This window comes from Rhincodon typus, chromosome 2, assembly GCF_021869965.1.
Source record: "Rhincodon typus isolate 14 chromosome 2, sRhiTyp1.1, whole genome shotgun sequence".
Classification (NCBI taxonomy): Eukaryota; Metazoa; Chordata; class Chondrichthyes; order Orectolobiformes; family Rhincodontidae; genus Rhincodon; species Rhincodon typus.
Window position 1 is genome coordinate 51,614,059 of NC_063333.1, and position 12,840 is coordinate 51,626,898.

General features: G+C 38.0%; 1 protein-coding gene across 1 annotated transcript in view; it reads right to left on the reverse strand.

Annotated features, from left to right (window-relative positions):
• kcnh8 (potassium voltage-gated channel, subfamily H (eag-related), member 8) overlaps positions 1 to 12,840 on the reverse strand; it is a 385,185-nt gene that overhangs the window by 91,417 nt on the left and 280,928 nt on the right. The window contains exon 10 of the mRNA XM_048612148.1: positions 8,550 to 8,799. Within this exon, the coding sequence (XP_048468105.1) occupies positions 8,550 to 8,799 (250 nt within the window). The remainder of the gene's footprint in view (positions 1 to 8,549; positions 8,800 to 12,840) is intronic.

Here is a 12,840-nt window from a genome sequence, read left to right on the forward strand (position 1 = left end):
CCATCCCCGCCTCTTCGACCTGTTTGTTTCCTCTCCACCTATCCTCTCCTCTATCCCTCTTCTATCCGCCTCCCACTCTCTCCCTATTTATTTCAAAACCCTCTTCCCCTCCCCCTTTTCTGATGAAGGGTCTACGCCCGAAACGTCAGCCTCTCTGCTCCTATGATGCTGCTTGGCCTGCTGTGTTCATCCAGCCCTGCACCTTGTTGTCTCGGATTCTCCAGCATCTGCAGTTCCTACTATCTCTAGCTCAGATTTGGACGCAGGATTAGGAGGTCTATGGCCAAATTTGCAGATGATACTAAAATAGATGGGAAAGTACGTTGCCGTAAGAAATAAGAAACTTACAAATGGACATGACTAAGTTAGATGAATGGGTCAAAATTTGGCAGATGAAGTTCAGCATGGATAAGTGTGAGTTTAACCATTTTGCTCAGAAGAATAAAAAGGCAACTTATTATCTAAATGGAGAGAGACTTCAAAATGCTTCAGTACTGAGGGATCTGGGTATCCTTGTGCAAAAATAGCAGAAATTTAGTCTACAGGTACAGAAGGTAATAGAAGGGCAAATGGAATTTTGGCATTTCCTACTAAAAAAATGGAATACAAAAGTAGAGAGATGTTGTTGCAAGTGTATATGGAATTGGTGAGACTGTATCTGGAGTAGTTTTGGTCCCTTTATTGAAGAATGATGTAATTGTACTGGAGGCAGTTCAGAGAAGGATCACTAGATTAATTAGAGGCATGAAAGGGTTGTCTCATAAGGAAAGATTGAGCAGTCTAGGTCTATACTCAGTAGAGTTTAGAAGAATGAAGGGCAATCTAATTTAGGTATATAAGATGGTAAAGGGGATTGACAATATAGATATAGTGAGAGGTCATAGTTTTAGACTGAGGAGTGACAGATTTAAAACAGAGGAGGCATTATTTTTCTCAAAGATCGGTGAATCTGTGGAATTCAATATCCTCAGCATGAGGTGGACACTGAATACATTTAGGAAGATAGACAGGTTTTTAATTAGTAATAAGTTAAGGGTTATTGAGGAACAGGTTGTAAAATGGAGTTGAAGCTGAGATGAGCCCAGGCATTATTGTATTAAATAGTGGAGCAGGCTTGAAGGGCTGGTATCTGTACTCTTGCTCCTAGTTCTTATATTCTTATAGAGTCTTAGAGTCATACAGCGTAGAAAAGGCCCTTCAGCCCATCGAGTCTGCACGACAAGAACCACCACTAAAGGCACACTAATCCCAATTTCCTGCACTTGTTCCATATCCTCGAATGTTATGACATTTCAAGTGCTCATCCAAATAATTTTTAAAGGCTGTAAGGTTTCCAGCCTCCACTATCTTCCCAGGCAATGCATTCCAGATTCCCACAACCGTCTGAGTGAAAACATTTTTCTCAAATCCCCTCTGAATCACCTGTCCTTTTTGCTAAAACTATGCCCCTTCATGACTGAGCCCTCAACCATGGGGAGCAACTGCTTGCCACTTACCCTATCCACACTCCTCATAATCTTATACACCTTGATCATGTCCCCCTTCTCTGCTCTAAGAAAACAATGCAAGCCTTATATTCTGATAGTCTTATGTTCTTATATAAGGCCAAGCAAATGAACCTTAAAACTTCAGAGCTGAATTTGTTCAGTTGCTTATTGGACTAGAATGCCGATTGCTTCCTTCGACATCCTGAAACAAAACCAGTGTCTCTGTTCACATCCAGAGAGGTTCTTCAGCTACTCTTGCAAAAGTAAAGAAAGAAATTAACTCTATGTTGAAGCAAGAGGTTATTTCATAACCAACATTTGGATCAGATGAACAGCAGCAACAGGGGTTTTGAAATCTATTCTGGCTGAAGTACATTCAGGACATAACTCCTTGTTCTAACTGTAGTAAAATATAACAGCACTCTGTCATGGTTAAGCAAATAATTGGCAAGAATCCAGGGAGTTGAAGAGAGTTTTCTATAAATATGGTCAATCCATTTTATTAGATGCCTGTTTCTGATGTTATTCAGAAATATAAGTAAATTTAGCTGTGAAGAGATAATAATTTTGATATAGAATACCTTTCAATTTTAATTGAATGAAAACTTGTCAGCCAACTCAATGTGTTAATTTTATTCTTTAAATTAAGTGGAATGATGCAAACACAGCTTCCAATATGCTGCAGTGCTGACACTCTAAGTTCCTGCATTTGATGGATTAATTTGGAAAACTGCTAGCCTTATCGTTTCTAGAAAATAGTGCAGACATATCTTGGGACATTAAGATAGAAATGTTATGCATTAAGTCTAACATTTTTGGTATTGCTAAAACACTACAATATCAAATATAGAAATATTTGCAATGTCAACATAAACCTAATAGATATCATTGTTATTTTCTCTTTTTCTATAAGACACTATTGAATTGTATCATAATGGAATTATTTAGAGAATATCTACCTCTTTCCTCAGTATTGAAAATATTTCTAGCTACTGTGATGCAGCTCCTTCCTTTGCATTTCAGAAAATTTCTGTAGTTGTCAATAGTACTTCCTCTATTTTAATCTGATACCTAACTTCTGATCTTTTCCTTCTCCCAACCCAGTGCCTCGTCTGCTTCACTGACATGTGTTAAAGACTAGGCCAAACCCCTTCAAAATATACTAAAAAGATAGTCTATACCCTAACATTTTCTTATTTTAAAGGCAAGTGCCAGGCATTGTATTCCAGAAGCAATTTCTTTGGTCAAACTACCAGGCTTGAAGCAAAACCTACTTTTTCCTACACTATTGTTAAAATACAATAAGAGAAAGAAGAAATTAGAATAACTTAACTCTATTGGAAAACCTAACAGAATAATAGATAATTTAATGACTAAACAGTAACTGTTCCAATATAGCAATATCCCATAAACACACCCTTGGCAAAGGCAAATTCAGTAAAATAGATATCCCACAGACAATTCTCCAGTCTAGGAGGAAAAACATCAAGAGAAATCTCAGAGAGAGAGAGTAGTAGTAGAGATGTGAACGGCGGAGCAGGCTCCTACTCGTGGTGCTTATGTTCTTATGACGGGTTATATGTTATTATTAGTTATTTAATATGGCGATCAGTTACTGAGACATATTCACATGAGGTTGCAGATTTTCTTTAATAGCAGAACAGATATTTGTTACAAAAAACAAAAACAGAAAAAAAAAATCTAGATACAGAAGACAGTTTAGAAAAATCTTAAAATGCACAGCAAAACAAAGTTGTCAATCTATTTCCCAGCACAGTCAATTTGCAAAATATCAAATCTAAAGAAATTACCTCTCTGCATCAAAGCATTATGTTCTATTTTAACTGATTCTCTCCATTTTCTTTCCTAAGAACCATAAAAATGCCCATAAAAGTGAGAACTTAGGCTATCTTAGCTTTCAAAAACCTACAGATTTCTAACCAAACTTCCCTGGCCTGGAAGCAGCACAAACTAAACCTTTCCACAAAGGTAACTGTGTTTTCCCTATCCTGTCCTTTACTCCTTCAAGAACAGAAAACTGAACGTAATTCTAACTTCCAACAGAAAATTTAAAATCTTTCATTCATCTTAACCTTTCAGTGCCCAAGATGAGAATTAAGTTTGACTGTTCTTGTTAAGCTTTATTCTGATTCATGAAATAAAAATGAATTATTTCTTCAAACAACTGAAGCTCTGTCAGAAAATCAATGGAATGTCAATCTACTGTTACATCTTTGGTATCCATTTTATTTTGCTCTTTAAAATGTCAATAAAAATCTGTATTATTATTTGTTCATGGGTGTCATCAGTTGGATCAGTATTTTTTGCCCAGAGAGCAGTTAATGTGGCTTTGGAGTTATATGTAGGCCAGACCAGCTAAGAATGACAGATTCCCTTTCCTAAACAGCATTAGTGAACCAGATTTTTTTTAACAACATTTATGGGGTCATCATTAGGCTGGGTTTTAATTCCAAATTTTTGTTGAATTCAGGTTTCACCATTTGTCATGGTGGGATTCCAAACCATGCCCCTTTAATGTTAACCTGGGGGTCTAAATTACTAGTCTAGCACCTTGACCACGACAACACCGCCTCCCTTTTTATTTCCTGTTGTTGGTTTTAAAAGCTTTACTCTACCCTTTATGACCACTAACTAGCAATCACAACTAACTTTTATTCCCTACTTACTCCTACCATGAAGCATTTTATGGTTTACTACATATTAGTGAGTATATCTTATAGCATTACACTTGGGTTTTGTTGAGTCAGATATCTTGAAGTTTTATTATAACACTATTTACATAGTTACAATGTCACAGACACGCACGCAGAAGTGAATCTTGCCAATAAACAGCTAAGTGCCAATTTCAGTGAGTTTCATGGAGGGTTTCTCTCCACAAGCCCTAATGAGTTTTCTTACACCATCTTCCCAAAGTTGCCTCATTACCAATCCACTATTGTCCCATGTTGCCCAGCTCAACCTATTCTTCTAAGTGGAAGTGCTAGCCTCTGCTGGGACCACCTCTATCATTAAAGCCTAGCCATGCTCCTAGGCAAGAGCTGCTGTACTGAACCATTCATTTTACTGGCCTTAGACATGTCAGGCAGAGGGTAATAGCATTCTGCTTTGCTGACAGGGACCTGGAGGTCCTGCTGATGGGGTCTGGAAGAGTAAGTGGTAAGTTATGTTGCCAGTTTACCAATCTGACTTTCATGTTGTGAATTGTCACTGTCTAGTTTGAGAGTTGTGGATGGGCTAAAGGGAGATTACTTATCAACGAGGTGGGATTATGTAATAATAAATATATAAATGTATTTTGGTACATACAAATAGGCCCCTCACCATTCACAAGTGAGAATTTCATCTCACTGCTCAATATTTGATTGAGAATTGGGAATTTTTGCTATTGAAGTTGGGAAGCTCTTCACTGCTGAGGTCAGGTGATTCTCCCAATCTTCTCACCATTGCCACATTGTTCAGGGGCTGGGGAGATTCTGCCATTGTTTAGGGTTTGTGCTTGCAGATGTTACTATACATTTCACAAACATACTCAACTGACCTAAGAATAAGAGTAACTGAGGTGACGTGGGTCCCTTTGTAATGTAACGTCAAATGTTGTGATGTCATGCAACTGTCTTTAAGAGTACAGGCCTATCTGGTCTGGAACCTGCGTCATAATACAACAGGCTCCAAAAAGCCCAAAGGCGAGTGGGCCATCAAATGTGTCTACCACACCCTGTAAAATGGAAGACAGATTGTCACGAACAAATGGCTGGTGTGCCGGCCACATGCTGGATTTTATGAGCCCCAATACCTTCAAACTGGCACTGAGAAGTAACAGTGAAATTTCACCCTGAGTGAACTGTGTGAACTGTGTGTCAGCGAGCTGTACAGTTTCCAAGAAATCATATTAAAAATATGAATGAGAATCCCGCGAGTCACAGTAACTGTGAACTGTTAACAAAGAGGATAAAAATGGGCATGATAATGTTCATTTTCCAATGTTTGGCTAATGGGCAGATGATAAAGTAAGACAATTATAACAGAGAAGTAGCACTGACATGGACAACAAAATCAGGTTGAAAGTTGAACAATAAACAACTGATGATAGATGGTTAGCGAAATTATTGCTGAAATAAAAGCAATTGAAAGTATCTGGATTTGTATTTCTGATAAGATCATAAAATGGATACCATGATAAATTCAATAAATGTGCCAGGTATAATATCTACAAGCAACTCTAACTTCATGGGGTGCTTAATACTATAATTAATGTATTTCAAATATATATACGAGAAAGTTATAGCAATTATGAACATCGAAGATATGTGACCAAGATGCCAATTCAGAAATCCTAACATCGTCTGAAGTGTGAATAAGCAGCTTGTTTGTGGAAATCTTTACTCCCTCAAACTTCTGCAAAATGATTCAAAAGACCAAAATCATTGAAATGTCAGATGCATCGGAGGCAGATTTAAGGGCTCAATGATGATTAAACATTTTTGACTTTTTTTTCAATCCGCATAACATCAATGAGGTTTCTCCTTGGACCTGAGAAACTGCACTTCTTGTTAGGGAAAGAATTGAAGCGTTAGGAATGGATGATGTCAGTTATATAAAACTTTACTTTTCTGTCATTGGTTTTGGTTGGCAGAAATCATCACAGCTGTCGCACCATGTTATATATAATCCTGATTATTTCGCTGTCATTCAAGTATGAAGTAAATGCCATCAGGCATTTAAATAGCAATAATTATAGGAATGTACAAAATGATAAATGTCCATCATTAATAAAGGAAAGAAGCTTCCCTCAATTTTCTCCCTCCTATTTTAAGGACAGGTTAGGTAAGCGACATAATTGCGAGAGCAGAGATTTTGTCAGGCTGCCAGGGGTCTCACACACCAGTCCTGCCTCTATTCGCGTGTCCCTGGTCACCGTTTTCTGGCAATAACACGATATGGTCTGCCCTCATGAAGCAGGGCCTGATTTTCTATCCTGCTCTATACACCGCCTCTCCACCGAGATGAATTCATATTCTGCAATTCTCCAGCAAAATAGTTGGCACATTAGCTGTCATCAGTTTATTATGCATCTAATAAACACATGCTGGATCATCTTTCTGTTGACAATTTCCTGTCTTGTCCTTTGAAAGCTCTGAGATAGATTTTTAATGTTCGATGACTGACAGCACAACTCATTAGCTGGCTGCCTGAAATATGATTTATTCATTTGATATTTGATTTATTCATTGTCACGTGTGGTAGCAGTGGGTGTTCAGTCCATTTTGAGGACTGGGCCTTGATACCATGGTGTTAATAGACTTCTGATTACATATGGATCAATGCAGCTTGCTATGGCTTGGATCTGATCTATATCATGAAGTCCAGGGGAATTAACCCATTAATAGGCATTAGTTGAGGGGTCCTCGAGGTGATAACTAGCCTCACTATTCTGGTGTATCCTGGAACGATGTTCCTATTGATTCCACACAAAATAATTACAAACTAATTGAGTAAAACATTGTAGGTCTTTTTCATCAACCTGATCAGACATGCTCTGACTCACCTCCAAGGCAGGTGGTACTTGAACCTGGACCTTCTAGCCCAGACGTATGGACACTTCCACTTTTACTCTAATGGTCTGGAACATTATTTTTGATGTCCATGACAATCCATAGAACAAAACGCTCTTAAAAACTCAGCTTATCTACCAAGCTGAAAACAGTTCAGAGATAAGAATATTGCGTTGAATTTACACAGTCTTCATCTATCTCACTTTTAAAAATCACATTTCTTCCTCAGCTGTTCAGCCAATTATTTAATAAAAATCATATTTTGGATAAGTTGGGCTTTCTATTCATATGTATCCTGTGATTTTACATCTTAAGTCTCATATTTTATATGTAAAATATGAATAATTCTACATTGACTGTACAATTACTAGGGAGGAAAATTAGAAACAGTGATGATACTGGGAAGCACAATTTGCGATTTAGAACAAATCTGTCTTAGCATGTTGCTAAGCATTGATCATTAATTTAGGTTGCAGTTCATAATTAGTTGAAGAAATGGAACAGCAGCATGAAAGTAGTCTCTTCTGTCACAACACCTTTTAAGAGTGCAGGGTTATAAAGTTGATTTTTGTGTGCTTCCTCTTGTTTCATCATTACAGTGTGTCTTTCAAGTTTTGCTTCTTTTTGTGTCTATGTAATATAAATAAACAATCTGCTTAGTCTACAGACTTACGTACAGCCCTAGCTTGTACATTTGTAGAATGGTGCAAACCATTTTCATAACATTATTCAATAAATTCTTGTAGAATATTATACAGCATTCTGCAAGAAAAGAACATTACTTGTTGGGCTATACATTCTATTTAATAAACAATCTTACTCCTTATAATTGCATGTTGGGCCTTCTGCCTGAGGAAATTAAACCTTTGATATAACCTCATTGAAATTTGTAAAATGCAACATTCAGAATTTTTTCTACAAGTAAAGGAATAATAACAATACAGCTATAGAGGTACTGCATAGAACAGTCAGTAAAACCCTTTCTTTTATATTTTGAATTTAATCTTTCGGAATAGATTTTTGCAAAAGATTTTGTGACAAAGCAGAAATCCTCAGCTATATTGTGTAGTAACGCACAAGACATTCCTAAGCACTTCACAGCAACATTGAGGCAAAAATAAATGATACTGAGCCAAGAGAGATAGAGGGACAAGTGACCAAAAGCTTGAAAAGAGGCTTTATGGCAGACAGAGAGAGAGAGAGACAGACAGGAGGCAAAATAGATTAGGGATGAAATTTCAGAGCTCAAAGCTTAGGCTTAAGACACGGTCATGAATGGTTGGGAAAATAATTGGAAAATACACTAGAGACCGAGTAGAGGAACAAAAATGACTAAGAGTGCAAGATACAAAATTTGATTTGTTCTCAGAAATCAGTCATAACAGTCAGTTGAGGGTCACTTACTTTCTTGTCATTGCTCTGAAAACAGATTGGTAAATTTAGAGGTTGTAGTTATGGTTGCAATTAAAGCGAAATTATACAAACCTACCAAGTATGGCCAGCACCATGGTACCTTTAAGAACTTCCATGGAGCCTGAGCAGACGAAATAGATGGCCTGCAATGCATCTCCCTGTCGAAGGAGGTATTCGCCTGGAGCACAGAAAGAGGTTTTGATGTGTAGAGAGAGAGACCTAAGGCAGCCACGGCTGGCAGAGGCAAACAGAGAAAGTTGTAGAATTTCCTTGTTCAAGTGCATAGTGATGTCTGCCCTCAGCTCATCTGGAAAATCCTTTAAAAGCTATGGAAATGAGAAGAGTTAATATGCATTGAAATAATTAATGACATAGCCGCTTGCAAAAGAACAGAGAAGGGTCTGAAAACCCCCTAGGAAAATAAATCACAGAATTATTAAATGTGTTAAATAGTAAAATCGAGTAGATATCCACAATAATCATTGATATCAACATTTTCAGATGTCGTTTAATGGAAATTAATTAATTTTGTGAAGACATATTCAGAGTTTTCAAAATACTTTTAAGCTAAAGTAACCATTAATGACTGCAAGAGATAATTAGATGGAAGATAAATGAACCAAAATGCACTTCAGAATCTCCCCATGGAATCTCTCTTTGTTCCATCTATAATACAATTAACAGTATGGTATAAATGCTAATGTAGTATTACAAAGGTTCAATTAAAACTTCTTAACAAATTCATAGACACAAAAATACACATGCTTCCACATCAAAACGGGTCTCCTCAGACTGGCTTGATTAATTTTGAACATACACATAAATACACATATATGGTGCATAGACTAACCAGATAAACCAGGTGGATGAAAATTTTGTAAACTGACACAGTCATGAGCTAAGATTTGAAAGTGCTTATTGAACTGCAACACAAACATACAGTAATCTTTTCAGTTTAAGTGTTAAAAAACTGCAAACATCTCTTCTCAAAATGAGAGAGATTATCTCCACTGCTGTTGATTGCTATTCTTTCAGTTTATTTTAAAATTTTCTCTTTGATCGTGATTAATTTTGAGTAATGCACCTTTAGCATTGAATTTCTTTGGGTTTCCATCACCGCCCTGTGAAAGTGTGCTTTAACGGTATGAAAGGCAGCTTATTATCACTTTCAACTGATAAAATAAGCAATGACAGGCTAATGTGTTTGTTCAAAAGAGAGGACAGAAAGTAAAAATCTGCATTTGTACAATGCCTCATCTCATCCTCGGAAAACTCCAAAGTGTTTCACTAATGAGGCACTTTTGAGGAAACAGTCTCTGTTATGTAAGCAAAAATAACTTTATGGTGTTGGCAACAATGACCCATTGCAAATGAGGATCATGTTAAAGTACCTTGACAGTCTGATACAAAAGAAGAGGTTTGCAATAATGCCAAAAATACAACTGAAGACCAACACACTTACAACTGGACAGTGCACTGCTTATAGCATTAAAAACTAATTAAAATAGATGATAATGGATGGTTGGATCATAGGTCCAGACCTTCTGGTTTCAAGATCATTGAAGGCTAGGCATAAAGCCCAAAATGTTTGTTAGGGTCCTGCGCAAAGACTCCGAAACCCACCCCCACCCTGGCCTCAAACCCCTCCCTCTACGCCCTGTCTAACTAGCCCCAATAATTAGACTACTCCTCCGATCAAGCCCCTCATCACCAAACCTCTCATCTTGATTACCTCCAATTGTCTGGCTACTGCCCTAACCTGACTAGTTTCAACCTGACTACTCCATCTGACCCCACTACCCCTGGACCTACCTGTCTCCCCACTCACCTGCCACTCCACTCACCTGCCACTTCATCCACCTGGCATCCAACCTACTTACCTCAACCACCCTACACACTGTCCTCACCCACTATTTCCATCTGACTGCTCTGCATATTCACTTTTCACCAGTCACCCATTTATAATCCCATGCACCCATCCACTCATATTCACACTGGAAATTTAAATTTATTTTACAGCAGCAGCTAGCACCATATAAAAGGGGAGTTGTCTTCACACTGACACTACAGAGCTGTGAAGAAGCTTTTCAAAAGAGTTGATGCTCCCTATTGCTGTCAGAGCTGGGCTTGGAAGACATGGCAAGAAATATGTAGCAGCATCTAGACACATAAAATGATTTCGACAATGATTGCCACTCTACAGGAGATGCAGGCCTATAGTTCAAGGTATAACACACAGAGGACTGTCATAAGCCACAAAAAGGTAGCTCAAGTCATTTATTCAGTCATACAAGTCAGAATAATATGTTACATCCTTGAATCTGACTTGCAGTCATCCTTTTTTTAAAATCGATGGCGATTAAGCAGTTACATGTTCTTAATTTTTCAATTACATTTATATTGTCTCTTTGTGATAACAATTTCTCTGCGAACAGAATTGGTGCTGCTGAGTTTTGGGTTGCATTGTGCTGTGTTCTGGCACGGTGGAATGAGAGATCCCAAGATTACAATATGAATCCAGAAGACTTCATTTGGAAGAAAATACTTTCGAGAAATTGACAAGCTTTAAGTGAAAACACCATTCTTTACTTGACTAACTTGAAACTCAACCTCCTATACAGTAATCAGCTATAAACATTTTACACATTTATTAAGCGCTCTGATTGCTAACAGCAGCCTGTCTCACAATGCAAAAATCTATTTTCACAGAAAGAAAGAAATATGGAAAGAAATTGAGTCATAGCGTCATACAGCATGAAAATAGCCCCTTCGGTCCAACTAGTCAGTGCCGAATAAACATCCCAATCTGACCTAATCCCTTTTCCCAGCGTTTGACCCATATCCCTCCAAACCCTTCCTATTCATTTACCCATTCAGATGACTTTTAAATGTTGTAATTGTAACGGTCTCTCCCACTTCCTCTGGCAGCTCGTTCCGTACATGCACCACCCTCTGCATGAAAAAGTTATCCCTCAGGTCCTTTTTAAATCTTTCCCCTCACACCTTAAACAAAAGTCCCTCTGGGTTTGGACTCCCCTACCCTGGGAAAAAGACCTTGACTATTCACCCTGTCCATGACCCTCATGATTTTGCAAACCTCTATCACCCCTCATCCTCTGACGCTCCAGGGAAAATAGCCCAGGCTATTCAACCTCTTCCTATAGCTGAAACCCTCCAGTCTCGGCAAAATCCTCGTAAATCTTTCTGCACCCTTTCAAGTTTGACGATATCCTTCCTGTAGAAGGGTGACCAGAATTGTATGTAGTATTCCAAAAGTGGCCTCACCAATGTCCTGTACGAGTGCAACATGACATCCCAACTCCTATATTCACAGAGATAGTAGAAACTGCAGATGCTGGAGAATCTGAGATAACAAGGTGTAGAGCTGGATGAACACAGCAGGCCAAGCAGCATCAGAGGAGCGGGAAAGCTGACGTTTTGGGCCTACCCTGATTTGCCCTACCAAAATGCAGCACCTCACATTTATCTAAATTAAACTCCATCTACCACTCCTCACCTCATTGGCCTTTCCAATCAATGTTGCACTGCATTCTGAGATAATCTTCTTGACTGTCCACTACACCACCTGTTTTGGTGTCATCTGCAAACTTACTAATCATGCCTCCCATATCCACATCCAAATCATTTATATAAATAACAAAAAGCAGTGGACCCAGCACCAGCTCTTGCAGTACACCGCTGGTCACAGGCCTCCAGTCCAAAAAGCAACCCTCTACCACGACCCTCTGTCTCCTACCTTCAAACCAATCATGTATCCAGTTGGCTAGTTCCCCCTGGATCCCATGTGATTTGATCTTACTAATCAGTCTACCATGTGGAACCTACTAAAATTGAACTAATTGTATGGAAATAATACTTAGATAAGGGACAGAAAAGAAAGCAAAAACAGTGACTATTACTTAATACACATGAAACATAGATTACGCCTACAACTATTACTGGGGCTGAACACCTTATTCAAAACATTGATAGTAGTAATCATGTATATACATACTGCTGGAGTTAAACATCAGAAGTAATCCTTTTGGATTAATCATGATTTGCATATTAAAATTAGGTGCTTGTAGTAGGAATAACCTACATCATTAAAATAATAATTCAGAATCACTTTACAAGTTGAAATTTACAGATCCTAATTGGTAGAAGTCACAAAGTATCCACTCAAGCATTTTGTTGTCGGCATACTTTCAATTTACTTATGACAGAAATGCACTGTACTGTAACCGTTCACTTTAAATAACACTCAAAATTAGAGGAGAAATTTAGTTATGCTGCAGGGAGAATCACTAGGTAGGAGCATGCTGCATTTGCTGTTGTATGTCCTTAAAGAGTAAAATGAACAAAGG